This window comes from Coloeus monedula (genome assembly GCF_965178545.1).
Source record: "Coloeus monedula genome assembly, chromosome: 18".
NCBI lineage: Eukaryota > Metazoa > Chordata > Aves > Passeriformes > Corvidae > Coloeus > Coloeus monedula.
In genome coordinates, this window is record NC_138798.1 from 8,299,243 (window position 1) to 8,319,668 (window position 20,426).

Below are 20,426 nucleotides of genomic sequence, written 5' to 3' on the forward strand. Positions count from 1 at the left end.
CAAAACATCCCTCATAACAAAACAAGGAGACACTTCCAAGGCACAGACATTTTAAAACCACATTAGCTCATCCCGAGTTCACTTTTAGCCATTGATTCAAAGCATCAGAAAAAAATAAATCAGGTAATTGTCAGCAAATTTCCTTGTTTTTAAATGCGAGAGAGCCACAGACCATTAGAGACTCTGCACCACAATTAAAGGCACCAACAAACCAATCAGCCTTTCATGAGTTGTTTTATATCTGCCACAGTGTTTTAAAACTAATGAAGGCTGAAAGGATTGCAGTCAAATGCTCTTTGATCCTGCTGAACAGTCATTTAAAAAGTTACATGTGGGCACTTTGTCCCAGTGCTGGAAAATGTCAGTCTGGAGAAGGCCAGGATGAAATTCAGAGGCAAGGACTTGTCTTCCAAGGCCCTGGTCTTCCAAGGCCCTGGCACTGCCAACACCTATGGGAGTTGAAATGTAAAGCCAGAAAGTAGGCTCTAGCCAGTGTCCTCTATCCAGAGAGCTCCACAATACAAAAACTTGGCTTAACAACTATATATTCTCCCAGTAAACTGTTAAGTATTTTAGCAAAACCAAGTTCAAATGTAACTGAAAACTAACATCAGTCAACATCAAAGAAGTGACAGAAAGCATAAAAAAAACCCCTACATTGAAAGGAAAGTACTCACATATGGAATCAGCAGCTCTGCAAGCCCTTCTTGGACAATTATTGAAATAGATCTCAAATTTTGAGCCAAAATGCTCCATCTGGAATCCACAAACCCAAAGAAAGTACAGACTATCAACTGGTACTCAGTATCCCCTAGTAAAAATCTTTTCACCGAGGCTTCCCAGACAAGAACTGTGACAGTGACTTTAGGCACCTTGCTTTAAAGAGAGAGAAAAAAACCCCTGTTTTTAATAAAATTAAAGACTAGATGCTTTTGACAGTCTGCTTCCCCATTGTCCTAGCTGGCTTAGAAAGATGAAGCTTTCATGGCACCGTTGCTCAGAGAGCTAATCCAGCTTGTAACTACCATCTCCAACTGAAGTCTGGGCTTCTCAGGAGGGGTGTGGCTATCCTGACTTTCACAAGCACAAACGGACAGCACATAATTAACAGGCTTGCAAAATATGATACAAAATCCTGGAAGAAAAACAACAAGAAAGGTGCATATAACAGCAAACAAATCATGAACGTTTGCCATTAAATCTCTCACCTCGGCCCTCTGGACAGACATGGTTAAATTCAGATCTTCATAAAAACAGTAGAAAATTTGTGTGAATGCAAATCTGTCACTCCATTTCTTCTTTTAACTTTGTTATAGCAGCCACTGAAGTAATAATGTAACGTCCATTTTATGCAATTCAACTCCAAACAAGCCAAATATGCATCCCTGTGATGCCAATCATCTGTGAATCCTGATTAAACACTCATTGCTAGACAGCAAAATTAGGCGTAATCATTACATGAAAGACACCTCAATTTAGGACAGAAGACAAAGTGTCTCAATCCCATATTTGGAAAGTAATTTACACTTGTGCATATATAAAACACACAAGACTACAAAAGCATGCAGAAGAGAGCTATAACTCAGCAATGACATAAAGGAAATAGCAACATTCATGAACTGAAGGTGTGTGATCAGATTTTCAAAGATATTCACCCACCTAAAGACATCAGTAAACGCCTAATGAACTTTGGAAAAAAAGCAAATGTGAAGTTTTGCTGCCTAACTTATAGGTAAAACACTTTTAAAGTTGTTTTAAAATGAAATCAAAGCAGTTTGCAGGTAGACAAATTTTAGAAAACACCTTCATACTCCAGGGTAAACATCACAATTCCTCTGAATATGCACTGTGCACAACACCATTACAGCATTTCATACACTAGCTTGAAAAGGCAAAATAAAATAAAACAACAAAAAACACCCCAAAAAGAAAATCAACATTTTCCACATTCATCCAATTTATTACAAAACTTCAATGAAAAGTAGTGCTATGGTATATATAAAAATTCAGTACATGCCATCGCTCAGCTGACAGATAGAAATGCCTGTGACAAATTTTTGCCATCAAAACTTGAGACCTGAAGCCAAACCTCCAGAGGCATCCACACAAGTTGTTGGTGTGTGGAGTGTTCATGGTGTGTTAAGGCACGGCGATTTAGAAAAGTCAGCTTTTTCGAATCACTGGTGAATCGTGGGCGTTTTTGTACATTTTCTCATACATCACACAAATGCAAATCACCAGAGAAGAAGCTTCAAATGCAACAAAAGCACAGAGGAAGTTCTGAAAAACGGATATGATACATAATAACCTAAAATGGCAGGTGAAAGTTATAATACTGTGCAAACACACAAACGTTTACTGTAAACAGGCCACAAAGTCTTAGTATTAACCACGAAACCATTCAGAACAACCTAGCAGATAAATGATTAATTCCTTAAACCCACCACAATGACTAGTCCACACAGTGTACTCTTGGCAGTTTCTGAATAAAAAGGTATAGGAAGGATAATAAAACCACATAGGTAAGTATGAAGACAGTGTTACCAAAAGAATCAAAAGAGATACACTATAAGTTGAATAACATTGAGTATATAAACCAAGCAGTTTTACAACACGATCTTCAGACTTTGTGTTTGTTTTAACGCAGGTCTTGGTCTGTGGCATCCAGCTTTTGGGCAAAGAAAAGAGAGCACCCATCCACTTAGAGAACTGTATGCTGCTGGGAACAAAAGCGGAAAACAGAGCATTAGAAAGGACAAACTCTTGGCACTGTCAGAGCATTGGGGGCAGTTGGAGCCCCTCCGAGCAAAGCAGCATAATCCAGGGAATAGGGAGTTTCAGTTTCTGCATCACAGGGACCTGCATTACAACTAGATCAGCTGAGCAGTTTGGACCCAAATATTTATCACAAATGTCTAATAAGAGCTTATAAATGAGAACTTATTTTTAGCTACATAGTTTCTTAGGCACCTAAACCCCCCCTCAGCCTGCAAGAACACAAGAAGCAGTTACAGCTCCTCTCAACAGTCCTGCACACAACGCATCGACCTTGGCCTGTTCTGTGAAGCTTTATTGCTGCTGAGGGAAACAAACAACTCAGCTAAACAGGGCTAGCAGTAGGCAGCAAGTTCGACATCATACACCAACACTGCTAAGGTAAAGCAGGAAAGCAGACATTTTTTCAAGCATTCATACAGCACTGTTGCTGTGGCTGAAAAAGAAGGGATACTGGTCTGTGATTTCAAAAATAACTGTCAGTTTTGGGTATTTCTACAGTTACTTGCCAATCAAAAAGGCTGCTACAAAGAAAGCAGAATCCCAGCTTTCCCTGAAAGTTGGATCCTGCTTAAGAAGTTGTGTCCGATTTGGAACTCAGGGGAAACACCTCAAATTCTTCAGACCCAAAAATACTCATTCCTGACAGAAAAAAATAGCTTAATCTAAATGCTCATCTGGATGGAAAAATAGAAACATCCTAAAAAACACCGTTGTGCCAACTTACTTGTAAAATACAGTGTAACACTCATCCAGACTACAGTGGGGTTAAGGAGCAACATGCTTTGCTCTTTGCCATTCTCATTGTGGGAATTCTGTTCAATACACAATTTCTTCTTATTTTACGGAGCTCATCACCTCTAATAACAACTAAAACAAGCAAGCTAGCAATAAGGCTTTAAAGCTAGAGTCCATAAATTGCTAAGCAAATTAAATATTCAAATTCAAAATTAACCTCTTGCGCTACACTGCTACTTCAAATTTGAAAGAGAACTTGATTTCTGCCAGTGCCTGCCCAACTCTAATCTGTTACAGAAGATACCTCAAGAAGAAACTGTAACTCATGTTTCAGACTCACAAAAGGACTGGAATTTCCAATAAACATGTCGGCTTGGGTTCTAAGCACAGCTGTGCACTGATGTTAGCAGCATTAGCTCCACGATACCCACATTTTATAAGCTCGTAGAACACACTTGGGCAAAGTATGTTCGTGTAATTCTAATGTGGATTCATCTCACCGCTCTTTCTTCCTCATCTCCTTGTAAGGCAATATTTTATGATACAATTAGGTTGATACTATTCTTGACAACTTTGACCTCCAGCTTTACTAGACCAACCTTATAGTCCCCCATGCTCATTTTACCAACACACAGAGTTAACAAATGCCTCCATCTGCAATGTGAGTTCATACCATCATTTAACAAAGAGGGTATTTCTCCAGTGTGCCATTAAAACAGAACTCTCTCAGTAAGTAGCATAACTAGCAAGTACTGCATACACTTGCACCCTGATCATGTGGTCACATAGCTCAGAATCCTGTATTTGTGAAGATTTTGAAAACCTTGTAAAGGAAATGGGTTTGCCTCCCCCTCAGCTCTTCCAAGAACACCACTGCAATGCAGGGCGACTTGACACCTCTATGTGTTCACTTCTGAATTCCCAATGAGAGAAATTTGCTTTATAGGCAGCTGCACTTTCTCACTCACCTCAGTTGTTTTTCTTCAAATAGCACTCATTTAATGTTATAACTACAGCCCTTTGTGTGTCCCTTCCTGAGCAAGAACTTTGAGAAACGGCATCTTTCCAAAAGGCAGAGGAGTACTGGACGATACCAGTGCCCTGCAGTAGGTTTTGACTCATTTTGTCACCACACCCCAAACATTTTGGTTTTCTGCTGTTTCAGTCACCCTCTGTTGACTTCACTGCTTCAAGTTTGCTCCCTTTCCTTTGCTACTCTGTAGCAAGACCTCATACTTCCCCACAGCAATCATCGTCAGCTGAGTTCACAGTAAGTTACAAAACTGACCTTTGAACTGATTTCCAATGCTCATCAGTTAAATATGTTAATAGGGTTGATAACCACAGAAGCACATCTACATACCAGGATCCAAGCTTCAAAACTATCAGAAATGCTCCTCTGTTTCTTGGCAAAAAGTGGCCCTGACACATTTTCAGGTTCCCCATTATACCATACAATTTCCAGCTGAAGTCTGTTCTCTAAGGGTGAAAAAGCTTGTGCCAGCCCATCAATGCAGGATTTGCTGAACAACTCCAGAGTCAGAAGAGCTGAGGAGAGCTGGACACTGACAGCACTCTCCTGGTCTAGCTTCTAGCCAGAGAAACATCCACTGGCAGTGCCAGGCAGATGTTCCAAATACTACAAATTTGCCCAAGCTTCACATTCTCTAGGCTCTCAATTTCAGCTGCCAAAAAACTACATCATCATCTCTGCTGCCTCAAATGACATTTCTCATCAGATCAATTCAGTATTCAGCAGCATCATTTTAGAAGGCTGGTTGCTATGACAATGCTTTGTGTTGTTCTGTTAAATGATGTCAATTCATTGGTAGAAAGAAGAAGCTGTTTGGTGTCTTTAGCACTGTTCTTAGCAAGAACCAGAACAGTGTTAATGTGCTCAGGAGGCTTTAAAATACTTGTGGAAATCACAAGCTACACTAAAAGAATTTTCAACATGCTACAGATATTTTAAGTGCAAGATGCTTGGGTTTCTTTTTTGTCTGAATATACTTCCCTAACTATAACTACATTTCCAGATGGCTATATTAGCGTTCCACAGCCTGGCTTCTGTTACTGATTTGTCCCAGTATGATCTTGAAACTGAGTGAAGACAGACAAACCAGATTTGTTAGAATAGCAAGAGGAAAACAGATTGCAAAGAGATACGCTGTGAGAAACAGAGAAGCAAAGGGAAGAAACATCAACTAATAACCATTTCCCTTGGTACAATTATTCCAGCTTTTCATAGTAATTGCTCATCTGAGATGGACAAGTTCAGAAATCAGTAAATGTGCTGTTGGAGTTACTGCAGAGGCTTATTTCAAAAGCATTTCAAATTTGAGCAGCCAAATAAAACTAAACCTGTTTTAGGTTTTGGTACCTTACTCCACCCTTCCATCTTCCTCTTCAATCCTTTGTGTGAACTGTCAAATGTAAGAACCAATAAGCTCCCACACTTTACAGCAGTATCTTGTGTTTTACAAGGAAAAAAAAATCTAAGGAAGATTAGTAAGGAGAGTATATCAAAAGTCAGGGTAAAAAATTTGTTACTACTTATTCTAAGAATATCCTGGTGTCTAGCTGTGCTCTCATTGCCTGCTCCACCTGCACTGGTTGCACACAGAAGCTATTAAATGTTTAGAGGAAAGAGACAAAAGTGTAGCTCAACACACCTTTGTTAGGGCTGCACTCAAAAAATCTTAATCACCATCATCTGTTCTCACAGGCTTTTGTCAGAAACTGCAGCTGGAAACAGGAATGACCAGTGTGCCAAAATCATCTTCCTTTCCTACCTCTAACCCAGTCTCCACCACCATTCATCTTCATTCCCTTACAGGATTCTACTTCACAGAAAGGAATCTGTCCACCCTCTTTGGAAACTTTCATCTACGTCTAATCTTTGCCTTTGTCACTCCCCTTATTCTTCTCTTACTCCAGCCTTGAAAGAAAAGGAAACTGCTTGAAGTAAACTCTCCTTTTGCTCTTTCCATAAAACCTTTAAAGATGGCCCTATTCAAAAGGGATCAGGCAAACCAGACCTTCCAGTCATCCCATCGGTGCAGCAGTTTCTGGTAACACAGACTTGTCAGTCTTTTTGGCAAGGATTTGAATTTAGCACTTCTTAATCATTATGCAATGCTCCTCCCAGAACACCCCAAAGCATTCAGCAATCTCCTCCCCACCCCAAAATACATCTGAAATCAGAAGTGGGTATTTCACATATTTGGATACTAACACATTTCATTACCCTACTGTTTATTCTCCAGCTCCTACCTATGAAAGTCTTCATACTATACCCCACTCCTCTTTTCCCAAAATACCTGAAAACATCTTTATATCTTTATGTAGGGGAAAATATTTTAATGGACTTTTGAAGAAAACACAAAAAGTAGGTATGTATCCAAAATAAAAAGAGTGAAAATATTAATTTTTACATAAACTCTGTGTTTATGAAGTCACATATTTTTCTCAGCACAAAGTAAGGGTGCAAAAGAGCAACGGGAGGAGAGACTGTGCTTTCAGTAGCACAGGTGATTCTTTAAAGTTCTTGTAAAACTAGAACCTGAGAGATGTTCAGGATAAACTCTGATAGAACAAAAAGATTAATACCAACTATATTTAAATTTGTTGGCAGTTTGGTTCTGTTAACCACTGTGTTAATTACAAGCTTCCTGGTTTCTCTAGAAATAGTGAGTTCAATAAAATACATCATGATGGGAATGGTGGAGGTTGAACTCATCACTCCTCCTAAGCTGCAAAGTCAGTTAACATGCATGAGAGAAACTTCCCTACGGCTAAGATCTGGATTAGGATTCCCTTCATTATGCTGCCAGAACCATACGACTGCATCCGCAGTTCTGACTGTGCATACTGGCCAACAAACTACACTAAAAATCAATCTATCTCTCACTCTCTCTCTCTCAAGGGTAACAAAATCCAAAGTTCAAAAGTCTTTCCTGAAAGCAACCTGTCAAACATGATTTCCACAGCAGCATCAGAAATGTATCTTAGCAAATTCCAAAATAACAGCAGGACCTCCATGTATGAGGATCTCATTCAAATCCTTCTCAAAATATCTCATCCATACCCAGTATTTCAGGCCAATAAACGTGACCTCAAGATTTAGTTCAAATCACAACAAGATCATGGGAACATTCAGTTAAATCTGCAAAGTCTCCTTAACACACAGAGTGGTCCAAGCTGCACTCCAGATTAGCAGTGTGAAGGATCTACAGAAGAACATTTCCCTTGGACACACATGAGCATGCTCAGAACTCTGTTTACTTATGTAGCCATGGCTGCAAATTCAGCCTGGGACAAACCATGCTCCAGTTCCTTTTTCTAAAGACCATATCCAGTACTGCCAGAAGCTGCGAAACACAGGGGATCTGGGGCCATTTCTGGCTAACCATTAGTGGGAATACTACATCCCATTAGCCCTCAGATACTGATTTCAAAGCATTCAGGAACTGGAGAAAGAACTTTGAATATATTTGTACTCCTTGCCATCCTGTGCTCTGCCAACAACTGTGGACAAGGTTAGGTTTATGGTGGTTTTTTTCTTACTATCAGTTTGAAAGTGCCATGTAATTAAACATGATTTCTAACTCCTACAAAGAACTGAGCTCCTTAGCAAAAAACAGTAACAATAATTTACACTAAAACCACTTTCCTGCATCAAATAACCATTTCCACAAGTAGTCAGAATTTGACCATATGACAACAAAGTCACTGTGAAAACTTGGAACTTTCAATTCCAACTATAATATTTAACAATATTGAACAGGCTGCAAAATGACCAGCTCCTGTGCAGGGAATGAGAGCTTTCTGTCAGACACTGCTATCCCATACACCATGTGGTCAGCCTCAGTGTTTAGACTTCCAGCTCTGGGAAAACATATCTTAGTATGGAAGTTGGAAGACATGATGTGAAGACTCCTCTATCTGCCACAGTTGAAACTGTGACAGTAAGAAACCTGAGACTGAGTTACTTATTTCCCCTTAGGTACTTCACTCAAAGATAACAGTGCACATACCAGTAAAACCATCAACTTCTGCTTAAGTGAGAATCCAGTGAATAAGTTTATTTCTTAATTATTTTTTTCTTCTTTTTATGTAAACAGGAAGACTGAAGGTTCAAATAAAGGCAACAAAAAATCTCCTTATTTTAGGCTTGGAATGTTGGCAGCTGACACAAGGTCATAAGGGATAACATAATCCATTTTATTCAAGCTTTACATTCCACAAGACCAGCAATCACAACTAGAGTATTAAACTGAAGTATTAAGCAACAGGACTCCTCATATCCGTCCATTTTTTGTTCTTGCGTTTAAAGGATGAATTCTACCAGAAGAAAGAATGAGTATGTGCTACACAAATTTTTTTCTTCACTCACTCTGATCCCCCCTAATACATCATACATATCATCAAGGGAGTCTGTATTCAGCACACCTGACCAAAATTGTCTGGCTCTTTGAGAAAATTGTTGAAAACTCAGCAGCCTACATACCCCAAACCACTCTAATTTTTGTTTACATATCAAATTAACTTTCTGAGCAGCTTCTGCTAACAGAAGCAAAGCCTGATGATCCAAAAATAAGGCACTGAAGAGAAGGATTTACAGTTCTTAAAAACAGCTGGAAAGGTAACATTGACATATATCTTTTCTAGTCTGCTCATGACATCACTTTTATTTCCTGTTAAGTACTGTAAATGCAAGTCCAAAGTGCAAAATTAACAACAATCACTGCCAAAATCTTATGTAAGAGGTGAAAACAAGTCAGAAAAGCAATACCTGATGCATCCAGACGTTAAGCACCTTAATCATCACCAGGCTTCATCCTCATTTGGGCTTGCATCTGGGCAATCATCTCCTGCATGCGGCGCAGCTGGAAGAGAAAGACACCCAAATGTTTACAACAATTTCATGAGAAGCCCAAAAATCCAGGAAACCTTAAAACTTTTTCTTCCATGGTAGGACACAGGTCCTATTTTCCTCTTCACAAACTGGAAACGTTCAGTAACTCACATAACTGAATACTTCGGTTTTTCCCATCTCATATTCTTCAATTCAGTACATCTAACTTTCACAAAAGATTTGTAAGAATACTTATAATGAAAATTAAGCAACAGAATCCAAATCTTTTGAAGCCAGCTACGTTTGCAGACTTGTGAATCAGCATTTAATCCATAATAAGGAAAGCATGCACAGAGCTATACCTGAGTGAGCTAAAGCAGCTTTGTTCTGATACAGGTGCTCAAAGCACAGTATCATGTAGGAGCACTCATCCTGTGACTATCAGGGAACTCTGCACACTTTTAGAAGCACTAACAGCCAAACACGAAGACAAGATTTAAAAACTATTTCAAAAGAGAAATAGATGTTTATAAAATTTGGAAAGCCAGACTAAACATACTAAGCACCAATACTTTTTACATCTAAACAATGACTTTTCCTGGAAATAACTGTTTTCTTAAGGCATTTTCTTTTAACACTTTAAAGTTAGTTTCCATCTCATAAAAGGCCAGTTATATATAATGCTTTGTTGCTGGTTGTTTTAAAAAAAAAAAAATTAATTGGAACAAATGTTCTAAGAAAGAGGAAAGAACACTAATATGGATTTTCAAAGTATACATGCAAATACCTCTAATTTGCTTTACAAATGACTGGGTACTTCCTTCCAAATGCAGGTGGGGAAGCTCCACACACAGAACTACAAGTGCCCCATTTTACAAAGTGGAAAGGAAATAGTCTGCTATTTCCATGCACATTGTATAACCTTTGAGTCCATCTCAAACCAGATATCATGTAAAAATCTGAGGCTTGTACAGCAAGTTCTCTTTTTTTTTAAATTATGTAGAAAACTCCTTTCATTTATTTTCAGGGGGGAAACAAACTGAAAAAGCACTATGTCTAAACAATTATACTGTATTTTCATCCAGTCAGCCACATTAACTATTCTGATAGTCGCTACTCTACCAGGTTCAATACAAAAGAACCTGAGACAAATGCTTGAGTAAATGCATGTGGTGTTGAGCTGTTGTTTCGTTAAAAAAAAAAAAAAAAACAAACACAAAAAAACCCACACCACCAAATGGAAAGAAAGAAACATCACAGAACAAAAAAAAATTAACTGCAGGTGCCTGTATCACTTTTCCTTGCCTGCTCTCAGATACATATTTAGGAAAGAGTAAAATACTGAAGATTAACTAAAGAGTAAAAAAGATTGCAGCACAGCCAGCAGTAACAGAGCTTGCCCAAAACTAGCTGGCTTATGTACTTATCCTCCTGCTGCAGCAGCACAGGGTTCAGGAGAGGCTAATTCAAGTTGCTGTGGCTGCTGCAGAGATGCCTTCCAACAAAAGGAGAGTCACGCAGGAACAGCATGAGATACAGCTAAGTCTGTGAGGATTATTATAAATCCATCGACATCTTTCTGCTAAATACTTAAAACAAAAAGCTTCTGATCAAGAAGATGGCATAACATTGCAGGAAGGAGGAAAAAAAAGAAGAAAGTTCCCAAAATGAGCGTTGCATTGATTTCATCATACAAGGAAAAAGTAAGCTTCAAAGATCAACTTGTAAAATGTAAGACACCTGGTCCTTTGAACTGCCTCTCTGCAGATTTACCATCAGAATAAAACTAGCTTTTTGGAAGCTCTCCTACTTGAGCTTTCCCAAGAGCACTCCAAGCTGAGCCATGAAACATTCCCAAAATAGAAACCATTCAGTAATCACAGGGGGAAATGCTGCTGCACATGTATTACAGTGATTGCTCAAATGCAGAATTCTGCTAATAGCCAACATCATATTTTAAGACTTAAATATAGCATTGAGAATTGCATTTTCTTAACTGATAAAAATATGGCCATAGCAAAAAATAAATCAGATGCTGGCGTATGACACAAATATAAGGTAGCACAAAAATCCCAGGATACCTACTCTGCTCTAATGTTAAGATTGTAAAAGATTTTCCTTTTCCATTCTCATGTGGTGTTTTTGACTTCACCACTGGTGAAGTCTCATTCTTTTCCATTAGGTAAGTAATAGCAAGTTTCTGAAGCTATTTTAGAATAATTCAGCAGAAAAACTTGCAGGCAAGAGGTCCGTGAAAAAAACTAGGCACCTTGCTGTAAAATGAAAAAAAGAGAATCAAGCTGTATTATGCTCAAGTGGTAACCATGCCAGTCTCTTCAACAATTCCTCTTCGAGTAGAGGACAGGACATAAGAGCTGTTCCTCCACATTACAATACAAACCAAAACCAGCTCATGTTCACCTTACTGGATCTACTGAATAGACAGAAAAAACCCTCTGCTCTTAATAAAGGCAAACGTAATTAAAAAATCACACCATAGACTGAAATTGATGTCACGTCAACATCTGAGTTCCCTTAGCTGTTGGGGACTGCAAGCATCAAGGGCAGAAAATGACTTTGATCTTGCTCAGCAGCAAGTCCTCTCACTTGCAAGAGCAGCATTGATATATATTCATCCCCTAAAGAACGGATGCTACAACATGACAGCATAGGGCCAAATGCACATAATGAAAAGGAAGCTAGCAAACAATGTTTGGAAATCTGTTAAAACAAATAATTCCTGTGAATTCTCAGATAACAAAAGGCAAAAGAATAAACGTAACCTTGGTATAAATGCCCCTTAGTTTACTTACGTCAGGTCTACAATTTAGTTCAAACTATCATGTAACTACTGCAGCAAAACAGAAAGGAAACAAACATTTAAAACGAGAGCTAAGGTTACAGAGCTAAAAGTGAACCATACATCTTGTTCATAGCTTCCATGCCCTTAACAGAAACCACAGACACACAGCTCTGCTGCACCTACAGCATTTCATCGCAATACCAACAAATACTATTCCTGTTTAAACAACACGGATGGCTTCCCAGTGACCAGCATGCAGGTATCATAGGAGGAGAAATATTAAGAAACAAACAGCATTTACTTCCCACTGGTATGTTTCCCCTCTGCCAAGTCTGATTATTTCTGCCCATGCCTTTACATAAGAAAGGTGTAAGTGAAGAGGCTGCAAGAACAGGGCAAGATGGAAAACTGGAGACAGTGGATTTTTTCTAGTGAATGTTCCCATAAGAGTTCTTTTGATTAAAAATACCTCCAATACAAAAGAACAAAATAATTTTGTTAACTGAGGACAAGAAAAATACTCCTGATAAATTGGAAATGGAGCTACCATTGAGACAAATGTCTTCCATAGGACATGTTGACAAAGAGCAGAAGTCACTCAGCCATTAGAGTACATGAGCAGTATGCACTGTTCGTTCAAAAACAGCTCAAAAGGACAAAAAAAAAAGCAATTACTCAAAAAAAGAAAAAAAGTTTTTACATTATAATTCCTCAGGGATTCCCAGTGCTAAGTGGTTATTAACGGTTTTCTTCTTGGGAAGTCTCCAGGAGTAAGACTGCACACTTCACAGGACAAGGCTGAAGCATTCTGCCCCCTGCACTGGGCAGTAACATCCCACAAAACAAATTAAACTGCAGACCTGTTTTTATTTCCCTCAGGTCTGCAGGTCTTCATCAGCAGTCATGCTGTCTCTTCCCATAAAAGTTTTCCCCTTACCTTTCAAAACAATGCTTTCCCAAACCCCAGCAGCAGCAGGCATTACCTGCACACACTGGTCACGTCCTCGCTCCCCATGGGGCCACCGCTGGCCCCCAGCCTGGCAGCCCCCACACTTCTGCTCCCCCCTCCTGACTCCCACACTAACCCAGGGCTCTTTATCGCATCTGCCAAAGGGTTACACACGTTCAGAAAATGGAAGGACAGAGAGAAAACAATTTCAACATTGTTTCATTCTACTATATACAGCCCATTGCTGACCAACTCCACTGAAAACAGCGGTGTGGCAGGTTTTGCCCGAAGTCTCAGGGTAGCTCACTAGAAAAACCAGAGGAGTTTATTCCTTGCTGTTTTCATGTAATCACAGCCCTAACATTTTTCTGAAAGTACTACCTCTCAAAACTTTGAAAGGTTTTTATTAACAAGACATTTTCAGAGTAGGAGAAATATGGCACAAAACTACAAACTAAGTTTGTGTCCACTTACACTACAACATCAAAATAATCTGTTCTGCATCATATTTACAGAAAGGAACAAGAATATCTTTATGCCTATTTTCATTTTCCAGCTCTTAGAAACAGGTCATCACTTGCAAATGAGCAAAAGCACAACCAGACTAAGCAGTAAATCCAAAATGACAGATTAGCAATTCCAAATTGGCTGAAGTGGGGACCACATCCTTTGGCATAATAAAAGACCATTTAGCAAAAGTGATGCCTTGATAAAGATGATCCTGGCACTAGTTCAAGCATTCATTCCTTCCAAGGTTATATAAACCTCACAAAACTGTAAATAGAACATCAAGCACCGTTACTGATGGGAATGCAGAACAGGAGGGGAAATGGATATTTGTTTTCTCTGTGAAGGCCATGGAATGCAAGCCCATTTCCTCTGTGCCTCTTTCCTCCACAGATTTTTCCCAGTCTGAACCTTAGGGATGATTTGGAGATGAAGGGACTTCATACCAGCTTATCTGCAGAAGATTCAGCAAAGCCTCTTGATCTCTTTGGAACAATAGAATGCAGAAGTTAAAAATGTATTTGTTTTTTCAAGTTCTAACTTAATCCCCTTCAACTTCAGCAGCAATTATTCAGAGATCATTAGCCCCAGAGGAAACTTTCAAAGACTGTCCCCTGAGAAATTCAAAATTTCATTCCTTTAGCCATGTTATATAAAAGGCACATTACATATTTATATACTGGTCTATTTTGACCACTCTGTGTCAATGCATAAATAGACATTTTATATATATATATGTAATGTGCCTGTCATATCAACAATTTCCAGGGAAAATATTTATAGGAGACTTTTTTCAGACATAAGTCTTAAATAGTTCTACAAGGGTACCCAAGATTCTACTTAACTACTAGGCATGCACAATTTACATAGTTCAAATAACAGGAGAAACAGTTATGACTTAGAGAATTTAAGTCTACTTGTCTGCTTGGAAGCATTAAGGAAAAAAAAGAAAAACAAAAACCATTTTCAAAAAATGCTCTTGACATTTTCCAAGTGTCCAGTACTTCTGGCTATCAGCTGATGGGCTACTGTTGCTTTGCACGTGCCCCAGTAAATGGGAGGCAGCTAATTTGTGTACAGAACTTGCAGAAGCTCCACTCTTGTATGTGCACAGCCATCAAGTGTGCTTATGCTGCTAAAATGAAGTTATATAGTGATAAATATGCAGCTCATTCAATCTCCAGTAATTCATACTATTAACTACTAATTATGGTGATAATCAGCTGCTTCTGCATTTCCTCTTTGGAAAATTTTTTGCTATTTATATCAACATGCCAGGGTTAGCCAGTATCTAACCAGGGTTAGCTATTTTTAAATATGGATGCTATAAGGGAAAAAGGAAATGCACAGACCAACATAAATTTCAAAAATTTCCATGTATGGGAGTCAATCTTCCACCTCAGAAACACACAAAACTGCTTGTAGTTTTGGATTTCTTATTCCAAATCACTGCACATGTGCAATGATCCTTCCAATCATGCTTTCCTGCAGTTATGGACATGGATCCAAGCTGAACTGGATAAAAGAAGGATAAAGAGAAAAAGCCCCACTATCTTACAATTGGCAGCAAGTCTTCAGTTTTCCCACTGCAAGCAGTAAAAGCACTGGCAGCATACTGCTAGAATTTAAATACCAGGCTAAAAATTTCTGAGTCTTTACAACTTGAACATAGAAATACCAAGTTAAAAGGCCTAGCAATAACTTGGAAACAGAGTGAGAAATCAGAGTTTGAAAACACCAAATCCATAAATTGACAGGTGCAACAAAAATACTATGATTTAAGTCAAGGTTAAGATGAAGAAACATATGTATTACCTATATTATGGGATTTTTAAGACTCAAAAGCCTATTTCTACTCCATAACCACAAGAGATAAAAATAAATTTACTGGTAACATGCTTGCAGTAAGCACAAGCACATCTGAAATGACATTAGACTGTCAGTCTATCCCACCACTGTATGCTTAAGGCAGCATATGTAGCTGACAAACATAAATTGATTTCAATACTTAAAATAGCAAATATCCTTATGGAAAATTAGCACCCAAACGGGAAGTGATAAACATTCTGCCCACAAACAAGAGTGCACACACTACTTCCCATCCACAGTGCAAGTGACTATAAACAAAACACTGTAAGGGCAACTTGTATGCTCAGGTTAGGTCTGTCATTTTGCACAACTCCAATCCCACCTGCCATAGGCAGTAGCTGATGCAGAAAACTGAAATTGGAACATATCACCTTATATTAAAGAACAAGTCAGAAAACTGAAAATGGAACATTATCATGTTATATTAAAGAACAAGTTTTAGAAAGTCCCTCTTACCTCAGCCTCTTTCTGCTGGAGGATTCTATCCTTGTCTACCACTTCCTCTTCAACAGGCCTGTTGAAGAAAAGAAGGCATTGATAGTATAAAATATAGAAGTAAAAATCTCCAAGAACAGATTCAAGACTTGTATTTTAATTAATATAACATTAACAAAGTCTACATGCTTCCACACAGGGGAAATTAGGACATTTTTAAAATCATACTTCCCTTTTGTAAAAGGCCATCTTTACCTCACAGACTCCTGCTATTCACTGTCCATTTCTTAAACTTTGATTTCTTTACTGCTATATGGATCTTTAATGAAGAGATTTCCTCCACTATCTATTCACGGTACAAAAATCAACCACTAAAAAGCTGTGTAGGCTATTTCCTATTTCCTTCCTTCTTTAACATCAAAATGATTTGCTGAATACTTAAAGAACAAGTGGAGTGTGGACAAGAGCAAGTTGCTATCCAAAAAGATGCAGCAAAGGTAGATGTGGATTTTTTGCATTAAGTTGCCAAGGACAACCTTGCCAAGAATTAAAAAAGAGATAATAAACTCCATAAAAACACATAAATTATCAGAAAAGATTGTTTGGTCTAAACTTCTCTCTTTAGCTATATATGAAGGAGCAAGAGAAGAAACACCTCCCTAAGCAGATAGACTGGGGCCTATTTAAATGTGCCCACTAGTGTTCATTTTTCCAAGCAGACATCATTGTGTAAAACCTATTTTGTTTGCAGGCATCTTCTTTCTGCACATTCCAATTAAAAGCACAGAGAAAAGGAAATGGATACAGAACACACAGCTGTTTATAAGCACAGCACTTCGCTATATATTAGTCCTCTTCAAGCACAGCATTTCATACAAATTTCAGAATTCCATAGATTGAAATCTCATCAGAAATAATTGTTTACAGGTGGGATTAGTTAGGAGGAAGAGCAAGTCCCATGTCAGTGGGGAATGAGGAGCAGCAGAGCCCAGGGGCAGCACACACTTACTTGCCAGTGCGTTTTAGCCTCTCGGAACGGAAGTTCTCGTAGTGCAAGTCTTGGGTCACCTCCTGCAGGTCCTGCATGTGCGTTCTAGAACATGCAAAGGGCTATTGAACACTCTGTCATTCTCAGCAAAGCAAAGAAAAACACCCTTTTATCTTCTGTTTCTGTTTTATCTAATGGATCTATTTACCAGAAAAGTAAATCCTTACAGACCAAGGCAGTCAGAAAGCCAACCAGAACTCTGCTTTCAAGTTCATTGATCTTTAACTCATTCCTAAGTGCCCCCATCAATACTATTCAAAGACCCAAAATATGCTGTCCTCCTCTTGATCACTACTCCAGACAAGTTGTTTATACCAGTTTTTGCAGTGTTAAGAATCTTCCAAAGACAGTTATTCAGAAAGATACTTTAATTCCTAAAGTATTTTATTACTCTTAAGTGCTGTCAAATATAATTTGTAACTGGGAACTAGGTGGAGCTGCTTGGCTCGCACAACAGCTGACACTGCTTAACAATTTCCAATTGCCAAAAAAAATAACAAAGGAAAACCCACTTGCTCCCAATGCCCAGCAGAGGGCAATCCCTGCCCTGTGCAAACTGAATTTGGAATGACACAACGGAATTAATTTCCAACAATAGCAAACCACCGTTTTTTAAAAATCACTTAAAACCATTTACGCAGGCAGAATATCCGTGTCGGCTAAAATCATAACGGGGTGGGGTATCATATTTAACAAAGGATTTCCCACACTGCCAAGAAAATTGCCCTTTGCTTTTAGAATACCCTTCACTTTGAAGAGTATTTTAAAAGCCTCTCTGCCCCACCAGCTGCACCATAACGAAACTTCAGTTGGTATGTAAAGCCATCAAATCAGTTCACTTAAGACATAAAACCATCACACATATCTGGCAACATAAAATATAGAAAATATTCTGAATTCAGAGATCAGAGGATACAGCAGGAAAACAAGCTGCAGGGGACTAAAATGTCACTCTACACTGCCATCAGGGCTAGTTTTAAATTAAGGAATTAACACTGCTATAGGTCTTAGTCATTGTGGCAGTTACATCACCACAGGAGATGGGATCATTTTACCATTACTCACACCAGCATTGTGCGCAGCTTGAGGAAATCATTGTGCTCTGGATTTTCAACTTCAACAACTCCCCAGGGATACAGGCGGCCTCTGATTTTTTTCCCCTTCACCTCAATAAGTTGATTGGATCCAATAACAGCAAAGGGAATGCTAGCCTAGTTGAGACAGAAAAAACAAGTTACTGTTTTGATTTTTGGCTGGTTAGTTTTTGTATTTTGCTTTGTCTTTCTTTTAAAGAAAGGACAAAGATTCAAGTAACAGGCAGGAGGGGGGGAAAGAAATGTTGACAAACACTCTACTAAAATCCTTTCACATCAGAAAACCAACAAATCCCATTCTAGACAATGCAACCTCTCCTTATGAGCACCTGTAGCTTTGTTAGTATCAGTTTCTATGAACAGAGGCACAGAAGGAAATGACGTTTCATTTTAGGAACACTTGACTGTTGTTCAAGTACAGTTTGGGCATAATATGTCATCTGACATAACATCATGCATGGAGAACAGCCAACAGAAACATACTTCAGATACAGAGTGAAGTACTTAGAAAGAGAATTTCAGACACATTCTTCAAACACCTTTGCAAGCACAAAGAGGAAATTACTTGATTATCTGCTTTAACAAGAGGCAAGTTGTTAATTAGTACTGCAACCATAACACACACAATCTCTCTCCTTGCTTGCATGTTGCAATGTTTGAGTCAGAAAACAGACTGCAAATAGTAGTTCATGTTTAACAGTTGTTTACACATAAAAGAGAAAAGAAGAGAAAGTCGTGACACACTACACTTGGAATTCTGATGAAGCAGAGACTGGACTAAAAAGGATTATAATTCAGAGTCAACATACGAAGGAAACTGAAATTTTCAATACATTGTAAAAGTAATAAAGTACCCTTCGGCATATTGTAGAGTGAAGAACTACAGTAGCAAAATGATAAACTAGGAGTGAAACTTGCCTTTAAAACTCTAGTTTGTTCTTTAAACTCCTCATCTTCATCAGAATCTGCATCAGGGAGCTGATAAATCCTAATGCCATGTTCAGAAATCTCATCCAGAACCTGAAAGTTTGCAAAAAAGAAGCAGTAATACTCTTTATTTCATTGAAGAGGTATTCAGTTAAAAATACATAAAATTGATTTACTAGTCTGTCACCAATATTCACTTGACTCAGTGTCCAAACTGCAAAATAACATAGGTTTGAAGATTTTTTTAAAAGGCACAAAAGACAAATGTATTTTTAGAAAACATAGCAAGTAAATCATTAAAAAGTGCCAGAAGATTTACAAGGCAAATACAGAAGCAAAGTGAGGTTAATACGAAAAAAAGAGTAAAAGTAACAAGAAGGAATTCATTAGTTACAGCATCAAAACCATTCACCCCATGTCAAACTACATTTCTGTGCATTTGATATGTTCAAAAATTTAGAAGACAGTGCCTATTGCCTCTTGAATCAAAAAAGATAAAAGCTTATTATCCTCTTAAACTGCAGAAAGTCCTTAAAAATTCGCTAAGAAAAATACCCTGTTCTTGAACAGTTTTCTTTGTCATTAATGTCTGAGGTTAACATAAAAAATACAGTATCTGTATTCCTGGGCACATTCTTTTCCTAATGAAATCACTGCAGGGGTGAGCAGCCAGCATAACTCCAGGCCTTTGGCAGTTTCCAAAGGTGGCACAAGTCAACCCTTTTTTCAAAACCAAAGAGAATGTTTCTGCTGCCATACTATTGAATATACTTAAGTCAGCTCTTGTCACGGCATCAAATGCACTGACAAGAGTTACTTTCAGTAAAGGAAGTGTGGTGGTATAAAAACAGCATGAAGAATGCTGAGATTCCAAAATGATTCTCTCCAAAGGCATCTTGGATGTTTCAGCAGAAAAGAGAAACTGTGCAAACTTCCTAGAGCAGCAACTGTAACCCTACAAACAGCACCTGAACCCAGCAGCTGCACTGCTGAATGAACTCTCAGCATAGACAAAGCTTGGGCAAATTCACAGAGGGTTTTGAAGTAATTGTAAAAATATTCAGAAGAGCCTGTGTAAGGACTTGTGATGGCATTACTACGTATACAACTGGAGATTAACTTGGTAGCACAAAAACAAATAGACTTCAAATAGAGAGGTCTTAATGAGCCTTCCATGAGTATTGTTGGCTTCCTCGATCCTCTGTCATCATGGCAACCAACAGCTACAGTATAAATGAAAATTGTCCAACCAGAACTTGGTTATTAAACAGGTGTTTAAAAGAAAACAATTCTCCAGACCATAAGCAGAGGAAAGAACCATGTATGAGCCACAGCTGTTCCCCTGACAATGTTTTCCTGCCAGGTATATAAACATCCCCCGCACTCACACACTGAATAAAAGTACTGTGAGCCCCCACCTACAC

At 38.5% G+C, this 20,426-nt stretch overlaps 1 protein-coding gene across 2 annotated transcripts in view; it reads right to left on the reverse strand.

The window, feature by feature from the left end:
- Positions 1–1,990: 1,990 nt before the first annotated feature.
- LOC309580033 (septin-2) overlaps positions 1,991–20,426 on the reverse strand; it is a 35,300-nt gene continuing 16,864 nt past the window's right edge. The window contains exons 8-13 of one of the 2 annotated variants that reach the window (XM_082293716.1): positions 18,994–19,095; positions 18,047–18,192; positions 16,943–17,026; positions 15,955–16,012; positions 9,308–9,401; positions 1,991–2,716 (exon numbers count right to left, since the gene is read on the reverse strand). In XM_082293716.1, the coding sequence (XP_082149842.1) occupies positions 9,333–9,401; positions 15,955–16,012; positions 16,943–17,026; positions 18,047–18,192; positions 18,994–19,095 (459 nt within the window). In that variant the 3' untranslated portion in view covers positions 1,991–2,716; positions 9,308–9,332. Of the gene's footprint in view, positions 2,720–9,307; positions 9,402–15,954; positions 16,013–16,942; positions 17,027–18,046; positions 18,193–18,993; positions 19,096–20,426 lie in introns of both variants that reach the window. The other variant, XM_082293717.1, reaches the window with a different exon arrangement.